General features: G+C 44.6%; 4 protein-coding genes across 4 annotated transcripts; 2 read left to right on the plus strand and 2 right to left on the minus strand.

Moving 5' to 3' along the window:
* Positions 1-1,198: 1,198 nt before the first annotated feature.
* Positions 1,199-2,437, plus strand: AOL_s00109g78 (uncharacterized protein; the record flags this gene model as incomplete). Its single annotated transcript, XM_011126559.1, has 1 exon — positions 1,199-2,437. The coding sequence occupies one exon, from the start codon at positions 1,199-1,201 to the stop codon at positions 2,435-2,437; it is 1,239 nt and encodes a 412-aa protein (XP_011124861.1).
* Positions 2,438-4,341: 1,904 nt separating this feature from the next.
* Positions 4,342-6,537, minus strand: AOL_s00109g79 (uncharacterized protein; the record flags this gene model as incomplete). The annotated part of the gene is made up of 2 exons (XM_011126560.1): positions 4,342-6,096; positions 6,298-6,537. The coding sequence occupies 2 exons, from the start codon at positions 6,535-6,537 to the stop codon at positions 4,342-4,344; spliced, it is 1,995 nt and encodes a 664-aa protein (XP_011124862.1).
* Positions 6,538-8,981: 2,444 nt separating this feature from the next.
* On the minus strand, positions 8,982-10,633 carry AOL_s00109g80 (uncharacterized protein; the record flags this gene model as incomplete). Its single annotated transcript, XM_011126561.1, has 5 exons — positions 8,982-9,449; positions 9,510-9,839; positions 9,895-9,989; positions 10,113-10,304; positions 10,357-10,633. 5 exons carry the CDS (start codon positions 10,631-10,633, stop codon positions 8,982-8,984), a joined length of 1,362 nt encoding a protein of 453 aa, XP_011124863.1.
* Positions 10,634-13,999: 3,366 nt separating this feature from the next.
* AOL_s00109g81 (uncharacterized protein) lies at positions 14,000-19,059 on the plus strand (the record flags this gene model as incomplete). The annotated part of the gene is made up of 18 exons (XM_011126562.1): positions 14,000-14,039; positions 14,119-14,261; positions 14,437-14,795; positions 14,867-14,984; positions 15,061-15,155; positions 15,223-15,323; positions 15,378-15,533; positions 15,606-15,877; positions 15,934-16,595; positions 16,651-16,719; positions 16,775-16,869; positions 16,920-17,057; positions 17,114-17,298; positions 17,352-17,644; positions 17,706-17,797; positions 17,858-18,140; positions 18,204-18,359; positions 18,429-19,059. 18 exons carry the CDS (start codon positions 14,000-14,002, stop codon positions 19,057-19,059), a joined length of 3,888 nt encoding a protein of 1,295 aa, XP_011124864.1.
* Positions 19,060-20,527: the final 1,468 nt, after the last annotated feature.

Below are 20,527 nucleotides of genomic sequence, written 5' to 3' on the forward strand. Positions count from 1 at the left end.
ATCCGGTTTGCCGCCCTTTATCGCCACAAAAGGCGGGGCAACAAGCAAGCAAGTAGAGACATGGGAAACATCATCTGGTCAGCATGGGCTGCTTTACTTTGAGGCTAGGCTGGTCGGTCGGCGGGTATCACATCAGATGATATGATGGCCTCTTAACTCCTAATATTTAGGCAGTTGCACTTCCAACCTCCCATTAATCCGTCTGCCTCTTACCCACATACACGCCCGTTATATTTTTATCCACATTGAATATCTCGGTATTCCTGTGTATGTTTCTCCTTGGTCGAGTTTCCTAGAGCTCTCAAGGACCTACAACCTTGTTCGATCTGCATTGCATTGGTAAGCCGGCTTCAATCTCCCCACACTCTGCCCGTTGCCTTCATTGCTTTTAGTGGGAGGATGCTCTCTCTCTTTCTCTCTCTCTCTCTCTTTCCCCTGTCGGATTGCTCAGACTTGGCAGACTAACAACGGTTTTTATCGTTATCATCGGATAGATCTCAGCTATCATAATACAGAGCAGGAAGATTCCGTTTACCTTTGTTACAAGTGCATTCGTAACCGCCATACGTCGCCTTTTATCCCAAACACACAAACGTGGAACTTTTATTATTCGTTCGCCCGTTGACGTTTTAAAGGGAAAAAGGAAGGGTGGCGATAAAGTTCCAGTTCGGTTGTTCGCGTTCAACCTCGTCCGGGGTCAATCCAGCCCACCTTCACACCATCTCCTCCACCAGACGGACCTGCACTTGAGCCTTTCACCACAAGTTTCAACCGAAAAGAAAAATACCTCTCTCTTCCCCCTCTCTCGTTAACTTACAAGCCTTTCAGCGAGTCCGAGTCCACTCATTTCGCTTTTTTCTCTATCGTCTACTCTCGCCTTTCCTTTCCAATCCCGCATCGGCCCTCCCACTTGATTGAACTGCGTGCGTATCGGAGTTCGCGCGGTTGTGTGGTGCGTAGACTCCGAGTTCCCTGTCCACGAGCCCCTCCTCCATCTATCCCATGCCCCAACGTCTACCCCCCCTTCAGCTAGTTTAGCCTCACATCTCACTAACATATTTCCTATCTACTATCTCCATAGGATATCCACGATCCCATCTTTTTCACCAAGATATCTATCTATCCATTTTATTTCTACCATAGAAAACCAAAAAAAAGACACTTTATTAAGTATATCTGCATATTTAAATCTTTCATCATGCCTGCCGCTCCTATCGCAAAAGGTCCATACCATCCTCATTATTATAACCAACCTCTTCACCCCCTCAATAAAGCTAACACCACCATCGCCAAATCAGGCGTCATCATAATGTGCGCCGTCCTCGTCGCAGCTGGGTACACTGTCTACGAAAACCGGGAACAAGTCAAGGAACTCGTCGACCGTACCCGTCGCAAGATTTCTCTGGCAATGCACACTTTCGCCGAAGAAATAATGCCATCAGAAGGTCCAAGACAAAGACACCAACCCATGGCTTTCAGCGGTAGATCACTCGAGTCCTCCGGTCATATCCACAGACCAAATTCTCGGACCCGGTCAAGAAGGAATTCAACAGATAGTAATACCCTCCACGGTGACGACGAAAAGGCAGAGGGTTCTAGTAGAGATGCATACCTAGCCGACTCAGCAGTCCGATACAGACCCCCTTACCCTTACCGCGGTTCCGCCGAGGATCCAGAGTCCAGCTCATTAAACGCCAAACCCTCCACCACCTCTCCCTCTCCTTCCCCCTTTGACGACGAAAACCAAGTACTATTCGATGCTACAACAGAAGCAGCGCTAGACCAACACATTAACGAGAAGACTTTATCTTCATCACCGGGAAGCGATACTTCGTCGGATACTCTGCCGCCTGCGATGTCCGAAAAGGGAATCGAGATGTCCCATGATGCACCACCGATGATACCTGCCATCTTACCAACAACAGTTATCGACCAGCCGCCACCATTGCCACCAAGACCTTCACATCCACAGTTTCAGGAAGCACTACCAGTTGTTGCGGCTGTACCAGCCGCGATAGTAGCACTTCCCCCTCCACCCCCGCCCCCACAAGAAGTAGAGGAAGAAGAATCAGTGTCTGACGCTGAAGAATCACACACCACATTCTCGACCTCGCAGCCATACTGGGCTATCCAACAATGGACCGTAGATGTCACCAACAATCCTAACGTCGACGAGGACGAGAACGTCCAATCTCGTACCCCATCTAGAGCTTTAAGCGAGGATGAGGACGACGACGACGAAGAGGAGGAAGACGAACGGTTGACATTACAATCGCTTCACTCTCAATCCGAAACCGTCAGTGTAATCGGATCCGACGAAGGAGAAAGCGAAGACGACCGAGTTGAATTTGTCAGTGATCTAGCTTCCAGCGTTGGAGATACAGACGGATGGAGTGATCTTGGTAGTCAATATAGTGAGGGCGAAGGGAGGATGTAAGATACTATATATATACCTATATTTTCATAAACCTTTTGTTTTTTTTATTGGTTGTGTATTCTTTTCTGGATCGCGTTAAAGGGTGTTTCGACTATTTGGGAATTGGGATGGCATCAGTTGGGTTTTTTCTTTTCTTTTCTTTTTTGACTATTACTTTGGACGTTTATGGTGATTGCGTGGGAGGAGAGGCGGGGGACACTTGTATTATTTTCTCTTTTTTTTTTTTTGGAATTCATGGGGAAGCTCCGGGGGGTTTAATGGATTGTGACTTTCTATATGGTCATTCTGATGACCCTTTTTCTTTGATTGGAAGTGGAAAGAACTCCCCTTCTTCTTCTAACAAGATACCATACCATACCATACCATACCTACCTATCTCTTTCATTTACTCTAGGTCTATACCAAAGTTAGGACAAGAGTTCAAAAAAGAGGAATACAGGAAAAGAAATAAGACAAAGGAAAAAAAAGAGGACACCAGCGTATCATCTCTACTAAATCTAACTACTTATACATAACCAAAAATACCTACTCTATATGTGTATTTTTCAAAACAAACTAGTGGTTTTTCACCACCTCCTCTGAGGGTCCACATTAATACATTTTTGCAAGATATCTCAAAGACGATCGAATAAAGTAGATCTGTATAGGTATATAGGACTTCGATCAGAAGAGGGGGGTTATATTTAATTATGTTTCAGATCTCACCGCGGGGGTAGTACCAACGAGACCAGATAGTACTTGCTGTATCGATCTAGTTGACTTGGTAGACAATTTCTGGAACTACTTAATATACTAGTTCCGTAGAACAGAATATAATATTACCTAAGTATATGTACCTAAGATATGACTACTTACTTACGTAGCACATATTAAGGTTTACAACTGATGAAGTATATCAATTGCAAATATATCAGAGGTCGATTAATGAGAATTGTAACGTTGATTTCTATATATGCGTATAGACAAACTAATATATCATCGACTTGGAAAGGATAAGAAAGCCAAAAGAAAAAAGAAGAAAATAACAGAGACAGCATGAAATCTATATACAAAATATGCTAGAAACGTTAACCAACTCCACCTGCACATTCACAGAAGAAATTTCGAAAGATGAAGAAGAAAAAAAGAAAAGAGGTAAATATATTTTGTATAACAAAATCAAAATAAGAGACGTTTTTTTTGGTATCAGTTTTGATGAGAGAAGCCAAAGAAAAATATAGATACTGGCAATATAATCAAAAAAAAAAAATACAAAAAAAAAACGATGAAGGTTGAGAAGATTTTGAGTTCGCCGGGAACGATGAAGGATATCGATATATATAAGGTATATAATGTAGGGAGGGAAAGTGAAGTTTACAAAAAATGCAGAGAAGAGAACATCCAAACATGTCAAGAGATCTATTAACATAAAATCCAAACAATAGAAATAAGAAAATATTCGAGAGACAGCCCGCCAGTAGATAAAATAGACAACCCCCATGAGTACTCAAATATAATACAGAGAAACGAATAAATAGATATAAAAAATGAAGACATCCCCATCTAGATAAAAGGTAAGATAAACTCCCGGATAGATATCAAAGTATCATATGCATATTTTTGCGTCGCTATTTTTTTGCTTGAAGAGAGAAGTGAAGTGAAGAAGACCCCCGAAGAAAAGAAAAAAAGGAATAAAACTGACGAGAGTAAATGTAGGAGGTAAGTTGGACAGTCCCCGCAGTCTCCGATCTCCCAAATAGAACATTAACTATCCCAATAACAAAAGCCGCGCTGAACTATCACCCAAACCCATCGCATCGACATTCTGATCCAAGACTGAAAAAAAAAGAAGGGAGAAGAGCGAGAAATCATATAGCAAAAATTGGCATATCCCAGATATCAAAACGATAGAACGCCGCTTACCTTTATACCTCTGGCTTTTTCTCCAAAGGTTCACCTTCGCCGCATGCTTCCATTTCACAACTTTTTCTCTTCAATCCTTCTCTCTCCTGTTGTACTCCCTTCAGCTTCATAGCTAATAAACCATGATGTGGACTGTTGTCACTCCTGCTACTTGCCATAGAATAAACGCTAAGTTTATCCCATGACCCACAAGTAACAGTGGTAGTCCCGTCATCTCCCATCGACACATCTCCATCTTCATCCTTAACCTCAGCATCCTTGCTTCCATTGGCATCCAACCCCTGATTTCCGCGTCTAGCAATAACAGTCGTGTGACTTGATATATCATCTTCATCTTCGTCCCTATCTGCAATAGCAGAACAAGCCGCAGCCGTGGGTCCACCAAACTTGAAGTTATTCATCCGTTGCCTTGCATCCTCATTCAACATGAATTCCTCCGCCGCAAGGCTAAATGATATGCTACTTCCCCTCCGTCTTCGCGGGGTTGATAGTGAATCAGCGCCTGGTTTATACGGGGAGTACTTTGGTTCCGGTTGATGAAGTTCATTTCGAAGTTTCTCCTTGCCGTCGGGGACTCGGTTCGCAAATACCAATCTAATATTGCGATGAAGGTAGTAGCGGCCTTTCGATGGACAACATAGGTGCAAGTGGATGAGGTATCGTAAAGCTTCCCGTTCCTTATCCCTCATTTTTTGAGCTGTCACCGGTGTCATCGGTACAGCACCCGGCTTGGTAAGAGTATCAATGTAAGCGTCCGCGGAATATGCCTTTTGACGAATAAACGTCTTCTGGCCAACTTTCATGTCCGTCAGGTCGTAAGGGACCAGGAATAGCTTCACGGCCGTCTTGTTCGGATTCTTGATGATGATCTGCAATTGTCCACGAGGAGGGATACGATATCCGCCCTCTGGGAAACTTTTAGATGGCTTTGCAGGGTTCTGCAAAGCGGTGTCTAGATCTATCTGGCCGACATAAGGTGACGGGCTGTCGTAGTCTCCCACAGAGTAAAAGTAAGCCGGGAACGGGATTGTAACGTGGGTGGGGCATTTCAGGGACGCTTTGCATTTCCCGAGACCCAGGACTCCGATTTGTGCAAGGAACTGTAGCGGTTTGGACGGCGTAGTTGACATCCGGCCGTTGAGAATGGATTCCTCATACGATCCGACGAACGATCCTACAGGTAAGTCGCTGCCCAGTCCCACGCCGAACGATAGCCGTCTGGATGATTGTCGGGAATGGGACGGAGCGACAGGGAATGAATCGTACCAGTTATCGGATATCGAACGGCGGGATGGGTGACGGGAGTACGAAGGCGGTGCAGGTGATTGCGACGAGTGTAACGAAGAAATAGAGGGCACTAGTGAGGCTCGGCGAGTACGAAGCGGGGTGTCCAAAATGTCGATAGGATTGGTGAATTCATCGATGCTGTCGGTCTCAGTCTGCGACGAGTTCAGGGCAAGTGGCGAAGTGGGGTGTTTGAGGACATAGCCAGAAAGCGACTGTGCCCTTGAACGGCCTGTTCGACCCTGATTTTCCTGTCCGTAAGGAAAAAGAGGACCGTGATGGATCGTCGGTGCAACTTCGGCATGTTGGTTTCGAGGATTATGGAAGGGATTGTGGAAGTGAGGAGCGACAGGTGAAGGGGGATGCTGGAGTTGTCGACTGTCGGGAGCGAATATGCCGGAATGTAGCGCTGATTGTGGGCCATTTCGATCTTCGGTCTCTTGGACGTCCGACTTCGGGTCTATCTCGAGATTCTGCGGACAAAACGTCAATGTTAGAAGGATGACTCCAACTCCAAATAAACCAAAAAAAAAGCTATTTTTGAAAAAAAAAAAAAAAAAAAAAAAAAAAAGGACGCAAAATAGAAAAATATATTAAAATAGTATATATCTATAAAAATATATAAAAAAAAGAATGAAAAAAGACGGACAATACAGTTAGAGTAAGGGACCCACATTGGTATTCAAAGACCAAATGCGACTCTCATTTCTAGCTTTCAGCCGCCTAATGAGTTCCGCTCGGTCCTTTGGTACATTTTCGATAGCATTCTGATCGGATTCTCCACCGAAGTCCGATGTGACGGCTGGAGTCGCAGTAGTGGCAGCAGTGGTGACAAAGTGCATATGCTGAGGCCCACCAGCGGGGATGGATGCAGGCGCTGGTGGACTCGGGTGTGTGTTGTAGACCAACGGCATGCCGTCAGAAGTTCCGCGATTGTAGCCTCTCTAGCGGTCTTGGAGGCAAGGAAGAAACAGAAGCAGATTGACCGACTGATACCGAATTGTGCGAATCCGGAGGATTTTATGGGATACTCAAGGAAGTAAGAGGTTATCCGGGAGGGAAGGATAGATAAGTGGGTTAAGTGGAATTAAAACGGGAAGAATTCAAGGCAGGCAGGTGGGATGTTCGAATTCAATTCCGATTCCTATTCCCTCGTCCTGGTCTTATTCCTTCTCGGCTGGCAGTTGGGCTGGTCCCTGCTTGTTGGCTGGCTTGGAATTGACTTGAATTGACTTGAATTGACGATTTTGACCCGGGTTGACCTGATCTGACCTGATCTGACCTGATCCGACCTGGTCTGTTCCAGCTGGTGTCTGTTCTGCTCTGTTCTGCTCTGTTCCGTTCTGACCTGGCCGGGTCGGGTTGGGTTGGGTTGGGTGGAGTTGAGTGGCAATACGATCAATCACAAATCACAGGATGTCGAAAACCGAGAAAGGGAAAAGAAACTGGAAAAGAAAAGAAAAGAAAAGAAAGGAAAGGAAAAGGGAAAAGAAGAGGTAAAAGTAAAAGAGAGGGGAAGGGAAAGGGAAAGGGAAGGGACAGGATGAAAATGAAGGCGGAGATTTGGGTTGAATCCAATCCAGCAAGTCCACAGTCCTTCAATCCTTCATTGCCATTCCCCAACCATCAAAAAAAAGGAAGTAGAAGAAGAAGAATAATAATAAATCCCAGGATATCAAATACTGATCGGGTCAGTGCCGGTTCCAGTCGAAATTAATTGCTAAATTACCGAGTAGAAAGTGTATAACAATTGAGTATTTTGACGATGTCCTGGATGATAATACAATGACAATATGTTGAAGTCTTCAAGGAGTGTGATCGAGTGAGGGACACAGAATAACAAATATAAGTAAAAGTATTTAATTAAAATATAAATGAGGCGGGTCCTTTTTTTTTCTTCTTCTTTTCCTTCTTTTCTTTGCGATCGGTCGATAATGAACACCCGAGTGTGTAGTAGTAGTAGTAGTTCCGTTCGAAGATTGGGATAGACTAAATATGTCACTAGGACTAGTATAGTCCTGGTCCTATACGATGGTGGGGGGGTTTTCGAGGTCACAAGGTGTACAGCTTTGAGGTAGTTCCAGATGCATATGATGGCGAGACCGGATCCAATAAATGCTAATTCGAATTCTCCAACTTAACAAAGACCGATAGACGTAATCAACCCCCCGGCCGACTCTTGAAAAAGAAAAGTATACTTGGTATCTTTACCGCTATCGGAATATATATTTATATCCGACTAAAATAAAGAATGAATGAAAGAATGGATAAATGAATGGAAGAAAGAAAAAAGACATCGTTTGATACCTGATAACTTGCTTACTTAAGTACTTAAGTAGTACATACTATTATATATACACTATAACTGTATCTCGAATTCTATTCTAAGAATACCTATATAAGTAGCTAGCTATATCACAATATGTACAAAATCGGATATAACCCGTAACAGCCTGCAAAATTTTTTCTTCAAATCGAGCGCCATGGACGCCGCCCTGCAGCTTGAAACCCAAGCGAGGAATTTGGGGGGTGTGAGGTTTTCTCCCACCACTCAGAGGTCAGGTACACCCTCTTCTTGGTTCTATGCAGGCATACGTTGCATGAGAAGATTTGATGGTATGTACTTACATCAGCTAGTTATACGTTACCTTTGCATATATACTGCGTAGTATACGTAGGATGTCGTCGACCATGGCCATGGTTTATCGGTATCCGTCCGCGGTTTATGATCTTCATCTATCTTCCTATGACGTTGACCAGCTGCTTTTCAAGGACGTTCTCCGGTCTAGTTTCCGATCTACGGCGGCTTCTCCGGAACCGTTGACGAAGTCTCCAGACCTCCAGAAAATTCCAAGGTGCTGCCAAACTGAGCAGTTCTACCCGTTTTGCTTGGTCCAAGCAAAAAAAAGCCGCGGCGTCAAAGCTCAAGCTAGGTCGTGTCCGTATGGCACGCAGGCCCAATACCTGCATGGAGGACCCGGCCTCGCATGACACCTTGTGGACCTTCAGGGAAGGGAAGGAAGAAAAAAAAAAAAAACAAAAAAAAAAAAAAAACCTTTCATCCAAACATTTCCTAGTGCGATGAGCTCCCCACAAATTTCCCGCACCACCCACCTCGTTACCAGACAAAATACCAAACTTCAAATTTTTTCTTCAATTCCCATTTGCCAGTCATGACTTGCATTTTAGATTCCGGGATTCCGCAAGGGAAAAGGCGAACAAAAGAGCATTCCGGGCAACATGGGTTTTGTCTATCTCTTTCTCTTTTTCCTCCCAAAGCATGTCCCAGTTAGGTATATACACACATAGCCGAAATATGTCTCATATTCTTCGATATCGCAGAACAAAATTCAACCTGTCAAAAATTTACTGCTAGGGCCTGCCAGACCGATTTGGTATCCAGCCCTCTCTTGCCAAGGTAGTAGCCGAGTGCTATTGCGGATACACCCGCAAGGACTGTCCAGCCGATCATGCTTTTGTGCGTGTGCAAGTTAGTTATTACTTGTGTCTTGAACTGCTCTCTCGATAGCTGGCTCGCTTGCTTCTTAAACAGAGCCTCCCCCCGTAGTAAGTCTCTTTTGACGTTTTTCTTGACAACACTGCCACTTGATCGTACTGGGCTCCTGTAAGTCTTCAAGACGCTGCTACTTGGAACTTTACTCCATACCCCTAAAGTATGAGGCGGGTGAGATGATTGTAGGTCGATTGCTTTCGATATTAAACCTTCCAGATCTAGCGGCTTAGGAAGTTTACAAAGTATCGAATGGAGCATTTCCGGCTCGGTATCTGGGATGTCGAAGAGTTCTTCTTGCCGCGACATCACAATCTATTAAACTTTCTTAGATCTTCTTCAAAAGGTCGGATAATTTACCGGGAATAAACATACCGTAGCGAAAAAATATATCGGAAATATTGGTGACTCAGCTAAGAATGCATCGAAAAGTCGGGCGATGTCACCATATGCTTGGATATCGTGGGCGTATAATGTCAAAGTCGCAGCAAGGGCAAAGAATGGCTGTGTCGTTGAAAGATGACGGCATAGTTTCTCGTCCGCCGCAAACAATATCGGATGTAACAACTTCAAGTGCCAGAGTGCTGGCCCTAGTGCCGGGAGCATAAAGTCTCGTACTCTGAGCAACGACATGTACTCCACGGCCAACGGGGCGAGCTTGGGACCAAGAACTAGTAATATCACTTGACAGATGTCGTGGAATCCCTGTATCGATTTAGCTCGGCCCTAGCTTTGGATATAAAGAATGTGAATCGCATACTTGGAAGTAGCATAAGATGGGATGTCGCCGCAGCACTTCCACTATAAGGTCCTGGAGTTCCTGCTTCTGGGCATCCATTTCTTCAGATGTAAGACCTGTATTTACCCAGTAATAGAGATTAACGGGTATTCATAGAGAATATAGAGGTGTCCGTCATCTGTAGCATATGAGCAAACTGCCCCTCGTGAGAAGCCTCTAAGGGTGATCTCCATGCTTACCAGATGGGTAGTAGACGAACGACCTATTAACATCTAATGCCACTTGTTCCTCATCACGGTGCGATGGTAAATCCGTATACGGGACCCGGCCGAGGTAGTCTTGTAATATGATTTTGTCATCTTCGAGTTTTACTTTTGCATCTTCGAGTTCCGTTTTTATGACTGAAGAATCGTAACCCAATAGAATTGGCCCTAGAATAAAATTAGCCTAAAACATATTCCCTATATCGAATGGTTATCTTACAAGCTCTCTTTCTTATTTCGTCGTTCACAAGGCCATGCTCCGAAAGTGCTAGCGCCGCTATCTCATCCCGCTTCTTCGTGTCGCACAAAACTCGCAATGCTTCGACCTTCAACCCTTTTGCTTCCTTATCGATATCGATATCTTGATTTTGATCTTCCTCTTCCTTCGGTACTATCGGGTCTCCTGGTACCGGTGCTAGTTCGTCTTCTTCCAACTTTATCTTCTCATCGATATTACCATTCGTATCCGCCGCTAGGTTGTTTGGTTCGTCGGACATGGTGCTTCTCTGCCGGCCTTTGTTAGGCCGGTGCTAGTTAAGAAAGGAACGTTATAGGGTCCACGGAATTTATGTATGGCTGACGTGAACCCAAACACCGGATAATTAGGTCGGACGTCTCGATGTCCTCTTCTGTACCCAACGACGACGTTGAAGTTGCAGCACGTAGACGGGTTGATCGCCAGGCACGTGTTGGTAGGCCACCTTCGCTCCTATGACGCTATGATATGCATACCAAGGCCCCACCAAGTTGCACGTGATCTACCACCAAACCTCCCAGAGATCACAACCTCCGAGTTCCTTTGTCAATTTGTCTGTGGAATGGACAACTCCGGAAATACCATCAACAGTCCGAGCGTTTTCTTGTCCCCCTCGTTACGATACCTACTATTTATGCCAATCACAAACCCTAATTAACGGCAAATGCCTTGCCAGGGATTATTTCAATACGCCAACGGTAATTCGTTGGATGTACAGAGTACGGCTATCGGGTTCATTGTCAAAGATTATATAAGCAATACCCACCCGCCTTTCGGCCAAATTTGACAGAATTCTAACCTGGGTTAGGAGGAGTTTTAGATCACTGACGGGTCGCTTCGAGGAAGCGAAGGGACCGGATGGGGGCCAAGAATTATATTGATTGCCTAGTGCGATTGAATCCAGCGCCACCTCTGGTACATTGAAGTATCGAAAGGTTTCTCCAGGTTCAACCTATCGTCACTCATACCCTGTTCTCACGGAGAGCTCTCTGTGCACAATGTGCTCTTGAGAAACTGGATGAGTAGCTTGTGAACATGCGGGATTTTCCCAGACCACAGGCATAAAGTGGAAAGCGATTGACTACCATTTCTTTGATCCGAAGTCAAAATTAATACCCCTCTCTGTCAGTGAAGGAATCCAACGATCTTGGGGCAGAATCACGATTCAAAGCATTCCGGTGGGCGACTTAAGCTGAGAATCTGCGGGAGGGCGGCACACGCGGCGTTTTTTTGCAGAAAAATCTAATCGGTAAAAATGCAAAATGGTGCAGGTTTTTGGGTTCGGATTCGTGCCAGGCCGTACCTTATTGCTTGACGGATGCCTGTGAGGGTGTGTCCTATGATACCAAAGGATCCTGCATACGCGGGCCTGGGAATCATCCACACCCTGAGCTTAAGAATGCATCAAAAACGTCACGAGGAAGACCTTCGCCTAATCCCGTTCTCGAATCTCCATGCCGTGTCACCAATATCAACTCTGTTTCTGCAGCTAGCCTCGTCCCAGAAACCCATGTGACTGGGTTTGCATTATAAATAACTGCAGACGCAAATTTTTATCATTCGTCAGTTGGCGAGAGGCTTCGAACGTGACAGGCGGGACTATAGTCTAGATCGGATGAAAATATTCCTGAATCGCTCGATATCGAGGTTCATGAGGTGATTCATGATCCTACTATCACGAATTGCGTTTCTTGTCCACTACTTCCTTGACAAGAGGGGCTCTTCCATCACATTACAACCTCGTGATATGGCTGCATCAAATAAATCCGGCCTGGCCAATTAGATCTTGGCAGTGTCTTCGGATTGATACTATACCAGGCATTAGCGATAACATATAAGAACAAACTATAGCTTAGCTTGATGATTTCCGGGTGATGGGTGTCAAAAAATGTGATACAGGAACATTACCAAGGTGTTGGAGTGTGGTTTTATGACATACCGGTATCCATTGCCATCCCGCCTTCCGAGTTACGCCTTACTGCCATATCCCTCCGGACCGAGTCTTGCATAAGATTTCCAAGTTTCTTGGGCCCAAGGAGCGAATGGGAGGCATTGGATCGGCTACCCGAACCAGGCAGAGGAGGCAATATCTTCGAGGATTTATTAATAATAGCCGGCTATATTCTCCCATAGCTAGTCAGCTTAGGACTATGTAAAACTCATGGCGCCCATGCTATATGATAGACTACTGAAACACATACACGGGCGGTATGCAAGATTCGTTACAGGTTTTTCTCTCTTTTGTTTCTCCTAGCTCGACTGTGCAGAGCACTAATTAAAAACCAGATGTAAGTTCGGTAGTCCAATGCAATAATAATGCCCAGAGTAATGTACAGGCATCTAGATAAGTAAATAGTTATTACTTACTTAATAGCTACTGTAGTTTTCCGTAGGAGAAACTACTCTGGTTACCTACGGCACTGGCAAAGGGCAGTGATTGCACGGCCACTGTTGCCAGGATACCCAGGAAGGAAACCGTTAGAAGGGTAATTGCTAGCTGCAGCCGCGATTGGTTCTCTTGGTGCCTGTTGCGAATTCAGATATGTCCAACAAGGCGCTGGGTGGGGATCGTTATAAATCTCCAACCAAGCCTAGACCCTAAATCGCCTAGGCGGTGTTACAACTGCGGTTGAAGGTATCTTTGAGTATCTCTTAGTATTGGCGGGATTGATTAGGCGTTGACTTGAAGTATGCTCCATCGGAGAGGGGTCTGGTTAAACCGTTCGGGTCGCGTATAACCCACACGCTAGTACGGAGTAACTTCCACTGCACTCGACCATATATGAACTAGTTATGGATTGCAAGACCAACATGCCCTAGTCTGAGTCTAGTCGGCGGGGTCCCTTCAACAGACGAGAATCCGTAATAGTCCTGGACGTTATATGGCAAATATTGATCATATCCTTTCCATTTTAAAAGCAAATATCAAACGTGAAGACGAAGGCTGGTATGGCGAGTAATTCTTCATTACTACTACCGCTGCACGGCGCTGCACTGGCTGCCATGGGCGAGCAGGCAAGCGACGATCGAACGATCTAAGCTAAGTCAGTCCACTGTTCTGCATAAGTCTTTTTTTTTTTTCTCCGTTCTGTTACTCACATGGCTGCAGTTTTGATCCGTTTTTTCGAACAGACGTCGTCAAGCTAGTTTACAGGTGCGGTGTGAGGTTGTCCATGTTCCATTGACTTGCAAGCTTGGTGGTGACCCTTACATACTTTGGCTATGAGGTGAGTACCAAGCCAGCTCGAGATGTTTCCTCCCTCACAATCTCCACCTCCGAAATCCTACATCCCGACTGTCCCAAATACCTCTTCTCCTCTTCCCCTAATTGTTGTTTGATCCTGACGTCGACGCTATAATCTAAACTACGACCCAAAGAGCTATTCTGATTTGAATTTAGCAGATATTAAAACGCAACAACACTCCAACAAGCGACAGCTCTTTCTTTAGCAAGAGACACCAATTGCAAAGCAAAGGCAGCTCGAGAGGTCTCCCAAGCCCACCTCCATCTTTAAGATCACTCATCAGATCTAAATCTCATTTCCCTATTGTATTCTTGAAATATCCCGGAGACAGGGAGGAACATCCCCCGCCGTCGACCGCGCTGATGGAGGATACCATACTTCTACGTGCTGCAAATAACGAAGGTGATTACACACTACTCAAAAGGATGCCTGTTTTTTTTAACTCTCGAGGTTTATAATGGACTGAAGGATAAGGGAATAGCCAACTCGCCACATGTAGCCTTTGACACGGGCCCTAAATACGGCTTGCTATCCGAATGTTTATCTCCGTCTCCAGTCATTCGTTCTATCTTCTCTGCATCTATCCGATGCGATACAGACGACAAATATGTTATCTTTGTTGGGGTGCGTGGATTCCTCGGTGCCTTTTTTTCAGCCCCTCGTGACCTTTTCGACTATCCGCAAGGTTCAAATTCTTGTTGGCCAAATTATTTTAACAAAAAAGACAGAGGGGAGGGCATTCCCGTGATAGAAAACCTCGCTAACACTGCAATTCCTTTGATGTGAGGCGGGAGGATAGGAACGACATATTGAAATACGACACTTGTCGAAAAGGTTGAATCTAGAGCTTCTAGCTACAAAGAGCGACTTCTTCTGCAAAATCCGGTCTGCAGGTCTGATAGATCTCAGAAAGAAGGTTGATTTTCTGAATCAGATCAAGCAAGAAGACGGTAGCACTCCCCTCCCGTCTTCATCGAGTGCTTCTTTAAAGGTCCCAAAGCAGGTTCTGGTTATTGCATTGGAATCCGGGGATCTAGCATTCGTCTACGTCGATGGCTCGAGAGGAGCTAGGTTAGAGTTTATAGTCTCAACTCAAAGACTCTCACCGACATTGTCCCAAGCCTGCCATGTTGGGAAAGCTATATCGGTCGACCCTCTGTAAGTTTTTATATTAAGCGTATGGATGGATAACTACAAACATAGAAACTAACAAAAGTGTTCTCTTACAGCTCTCGGGCCATAGCTGTATGTGCTTGGGAGGGCAGTTTCAAATTGTACGAAACAAACGACGCAGCAGGTTTGGAACAGAGGCTGGCAAATGGTCAATCTTTCATCCCTCTCCGTCATGTATGTTCTGCGTTCTACAATATTCAACACTACCAGTGTTTTCCAGTTACTGAAAAAAAGCAATTGTGTGATACAGGAAAAGACATTTCAAGTACCTGGGACTATTGTTCACCTCGAGTTTCTGCGGGCAAAAGAGGAGAATCTTGTTGTGTTTGTGGTTTTATTCGTGAAGTATGCACTTTATGCAATGATGACAACCACTTTGGGCCTGTGATACTAATGCCGAAGGATCTGGTAGTAAGCTGAGGCAGACAAGAGTCCTGTTGTACGAATGGAATACGGCTGAACCGCTCTCAAGGGCGGCACAGCTTGGCCAAGATGGACTTCGAATTCCGGAGAGTACGGTAACGTTCCCTATTGAATGATATGCACTCTGACTAAGACTTTGTCTAGGGTGGGGGCTGCCACTTCATATTATTCCTTTGACGATTCCAACGTTTTTTGCTATGATCTGTGAACGTTCGATCTGTGTCGGGAAAGCTATCGATATAACAAACGGTAACTGTAAATGGCAGCAGTTCCCAATACCTATCGTTGCCAATAGAGACCGTAAGCACTACCACTTGAATTCTACTTCCACTTATTTTAGAAGCTACCCCTTGCTAAATAGTTGTCTATTAGAGAATTTAGTCACCGCGTGGGCGAGACCGCATCGGAATGCAGACTACGCACAGAGAAATGATGATTTTTATGTCGTCAAAGAAAATGGCGAGCTCTTCTGGATTTACGTCAATCATAGTTCTGGGAGCTACGGGCCCAACATCGAGACTGTTAAATCCGGAAAGCTGGCCGGGACCGTAGGGGCGGCGCTTACGTTCCATGAAATTCGAACGCCTACCAGCAGCGACCTTTTGGTGGCAGCCGGCGAAGGGAGTGCGGGCGGTACTTACATGGTGGGACATTTCTAAGATGATGAGCAGTTTTGGGGTATATGCTGATGGCCTAATAGATCACGCCTAAGCGGCCAAATACACCATCGAATAGGGACCCGCTCTTCATTCAGGAAATTTTCAACTGGTCACCGATGTTCGACATGGATATCCTAAATTTGAAAACTGCTGACCGAAGCAACCTTTCCGCTTCAAGGGGCCGATTGTACGCATGTACAGGATTCGGAGAGCACGGAGCTATTGCTGAGGTCCGCCATGGAATCGAATGTCGACCTGCAACCGTCATTGAGCATAACGAGCCTGTGACAAAGGTGATACCTCTTCCGGGGAGTGCAGGGACGGGATGTTTTGTGCTTCTCTGTCTAGTACTTGGAACGAGTTTGTGGTATCTACCGTACAATACACTGGATGCCAGCGATGCCGCCGACGTTATTTCTCTTAGGATTGGGGATAACGTTCAAACTTTGACTGCTGGGGTTGTGAAAGGGCGTGCCGTCCAAGTTACTACGGAAGGCGTTTATTCAACTACACTTAATGAGGTAGATGTCGAAGCGGATATTCAAGTGCCTACTCCACGACAAGAGTGGGATTGCCCGGCCGGCTATGGTATCGTTTCGGCTGCTTTAGAAGGTGATACTGTGGTTTTGGTTTTAAAATCGGAATCTGGGTATCAGTTGTGGAATATGGAGCTGCAGCCGGTATCAAATGGTGACCAGGAGGAGTATGTCAACGCTGCATATTCAGGGCTGAATGTGAGCTGACTAGTGGGTTTCTAGGTTTCTCAAGAAACGGGAAGAACCTCTTGATATATCATCTCAGCCGACTCATCTCGACTTCTTAAACATGTAAGTGTATGCTCAGGGTACGAAGTGATAGTTTTTTTTACTAATACAACTTCAGCTCAGGGAAATCTTACTTGGTTGAGGCTTCGAGCACACTGAATCTTTACGAGCTCAACCCAGACGGCCTTCTTGCCCCTCGAGCTCAGATCTCTAGTAAGTGAGATTATCATTAACTAGAGAAAATATTCTAATAGCTATCCCAGCAACTGAGATCGATGAGGACCCCCATTGTACACAAGCCCAATCTCCAGTTTGTGAATCCGTCTGCCTTCTAGAATCGGGCGGGAAGACCTTTTTACTATGTGGTCTTCGACACGGATACGTCTTCTATGGCGAAATAGGTAAATACTTATGGCATTGTATCTAATAAGAGATGGGAGGGCCTAACTATTTTTAGACACTAGGACCCTAGAGTTCAACCCTTTAAAGAGGGTCAAGGTTGGAAGGTTGCCTGTGGTGCTCTCTGTGAGGGATGATACTCCTGACAAAGCCCTCGCTCACTCGACCTTCTCACTTTTCCAACTAAGTATTGAAGAGTCTGAATTAGTTGTTTCGTCCGTCGTTTTCAATCAGACAGTTGAGGTAGGTACTATGAAAGTTGGTGAAAAGTATTCAGAAGGCTGACATATTGATAGCCTTCGATTGAAGCATTCTGCCACCTTAGTCATGATTTCAGGTCTACACAATTTCCAGACCCTATCATTTGTGCAACAGATTCTTCGATAATAGTTGCGATGACCAGCAGGATGCCAACGATATGCACAAGACAACTTGAATTGAAGGAAACTCCTTCCAGAATAATCTATAACGAGAAGGAGGACTTACTGGCAGTTGTATGTCACCAAGCTTCATATGAGTCTCCGAGCTTAGAAACCGGAAGGGGTCTGAGGTCTCCACGTGCTACTGTCTTGTTTCTCGACCCAAAGACGTGAGTAGTCAAAAATTATTTGAATCTTTGACGACATGGGGACTAATACGAACTTTCTTAGAGGGCAATCTCAGGCACCTCGTGAGCTAAGGGATGGGAAGTATGACGAACTCATCTTCAATAAGAAAGATGAGAAAATAAATTGTCTTTGCAGTACGCTCTATCTGATCATCCAACGTCTATTTTTTGCTTTGCTAAATCTCACATCTATAGACTGGGCTTTCCCAGACGAGAGTGTATCGTGGAACTGTATCCTCGTGGGCACAAGCTACGAAGTTACAGAAAAATTGCCTCGCAAAGGTCGAGTTGTTGTTCTATCTTTAAGATACGTCAAATCTGGCACGGAAAGGAAGCTGGAAATTCGAAAGCGGAATCAGATTTTATGTCCCGAGCCGGTGCATTCATTGGCAACATATGGCAAAGCTTCAGTGATATACGGAACAGAAAAGACCCTTTCGAAGATTGATTTGGTCCGTAATGCTACAGGCCAATGGAAGTAAGTGATGAGTGAAACACTCCCGCCTGCCAAGTTATTCTGACATTGATTCGGATGCTTTAGATTCGAAAACCAAACTGTTCACAACGTAGACTCTACGCCACTTCAGATTACTACACGGGATCAAGATCAGATAATATCTGTATCGAGCACTAGAGACGCACTAGCGATATACCGCGTGAAGGAAGACCCTTCACCGTCTTTAGAGCGTGTTTATAGGTATCTTCTTCCCAGCGTGTGAAGATATCGAGAAAAAAGATATTTTTTTATCTAACAAAACTCTTGTAGTGACGACCAAGAAAGAGCCGGCCGAAGTCACCTACATATAAAAGAAAACTTCTTCATAGCCGCTGATCGTGACGAAGGGATCGTTGGTCTATGGATGCCCACCGAATGCCGCGTAACAACCTGCTTAACCCGAGTTTTCGAAGCCCACCTACCTAATAGCATTGCGAGTTTGCGAATGGGCGATCTTCGGGCGCCATGGAGACCAAGGAGTTTGGAATTACCTGGAGTAATCAGTCCGGATTCCGATATCATCGGTACATGTTTCGATGGGGCTATCTACAAATTTACGATCCTGAACGAAGAGGCGACGAATTTGTTGGCTTATTTACAAAAGTGTTATATCAAGGCTACTTACCCACCGGGGAAGAGTAAACCACTTGACCATCGGGAGGTGGAGATGATGAAAGAAGGAAGTTTGAAGCATATTAGTGGAGGGTTACTGGCCGAAGCTTTGAAAAGTACAGATGGTGAATGGTTAAAAGAGGCGATGAGGGATAGGGAAGTCTTTGAGGAGTTGGTGTTTGCGGTTTATAAGTCTGCTGGAGTTGAGGTGGCGCTTGGAGATGATAGAGGGCTTGATTCTGTAGTGGTGGAGTATTTGAAGGGTCTGTTGGGAGGGGTTGTGCTTTGAAGTGGGACTAGGTTTCAAAAAAAATTCATAATACATGTTGCGTATTAACTGCGCTAGCCTCGATGCTTGAGTCTGAGGTGATCCGGCAACAGCAATAGTAGCAGCAGCAGCTCAGCTCAGCTGTTAATACACCTTGGGATTCTAAAAGATCCTTTGGGATCTTTGTTTTTTTTTTTCTCTTTTCCACCCTGGGTGGTGATTAGTTCATGTTGATAATTGCTTTCACCTTCTGACAGAACACTCTGCTGCTTTGCATGCAGTGATCCCCCGCTGTGGTTTTATAGATTTCCTTTTCATTTCCCCCTCTCTTCTCAATTCTTCTTCTTTTTGCCCGGTTAGAAACGTGGAAAATTGCAATGGTATGGGTGGAAGCCGGTACGATTGGTGGCGGCCTTCTATTCCTTTTCTTCTTCTTTGTTTCACCTGGAGCATACATATAAAAAAAAAGGTATACAGATACTCTATAGAAACTCTCTTTTACTCTCTAAACCTCTAGACCTCTTGATATTATGAAATGCCTTTTCATGAGTGCTACTATATATATATATATACTTATATAAATACGTAATACGTAATACCTGGATACAAGACAAAAGTAATACTTAAGTAGTAACTAATATTAATAGCTTATGGGACAAAAACATAATGACCGATGATAATATAATTGAAGTCAAACAATTACATACATGAAGATTACCATCTTCATGGTATCACTTACTATACTTTTTTATTGTTATAAAAAAACAGAAGAGTAAACAGCAAGATCAGGCAAATAAGCAGAAGAAGAAGAAGAAGAAGCAGAGGAAGAGGAAGAGGGGGGGAAATAGTAAAATATGACAAAAAATAAAGTACTTAAATTCTTGCTTCTGACTAACTCCTTCCAGTCCCCACCCACTTTTTATATTGAAACAATCGTCTTCTTTGTATGTAATAAAAATAATAAAAAAAAGAGTAAAGTCCACCAAACTCCTCCCATAACAAACCCTCTCAGGGGAAATAAAGCACAAGTGAGAAAAAGAAAAAGAACAAGAAAAAGAAAAAGAAAGAGGGGGGTAAAAAGGCTACCTCTATCAATCAAATACGAATGATATGACAGAATGCGAGGCACAAAAGATATAGAACGGTGGTAATAGAGGAAAGGGCTTGATCTATTGGGCGAACAGAAGAACGGTAATTTACCATAGAGTAGCGTTCTTTCGGTATACACAGAGTGAAGGGGTCCAGAAGGGGGGGGGTGAAAACGAAGGAAGCAAAAAGGACAAACGCGAGAGGTGGGTATAGTGATGCAAAGAAGGGATTCATAACATTCATAAAGGGCTGGAAGTCTAGTTCCAAATGGAAAAAAAGGACTGGTAGTAAAAAAAAAAGACGTCCCTAGAAGTCCCTTCGAGTTAGGGTGAAGTAAGCTGAGGCAAAAAGCGTAACCAAACGGTTCATAAACCACCCCAGCTTGGCTTTTATTAAAAAA

This window comes from Orbilia oligospora, assembly GCF_000225545.1.
Source record: "Orbilia oligospora ATCC 24927 unplaced genomic scaffold scaffold00109, whole genome shotgun sequence".
NCBI classification, from domain to species: domain Eukaryota; kingdom Fungi; phylum Ascomycota; class Orbiliomycetes; order Orbiliales; family Orbiliaceae; genus Orbilia; species Orbilia oligospora.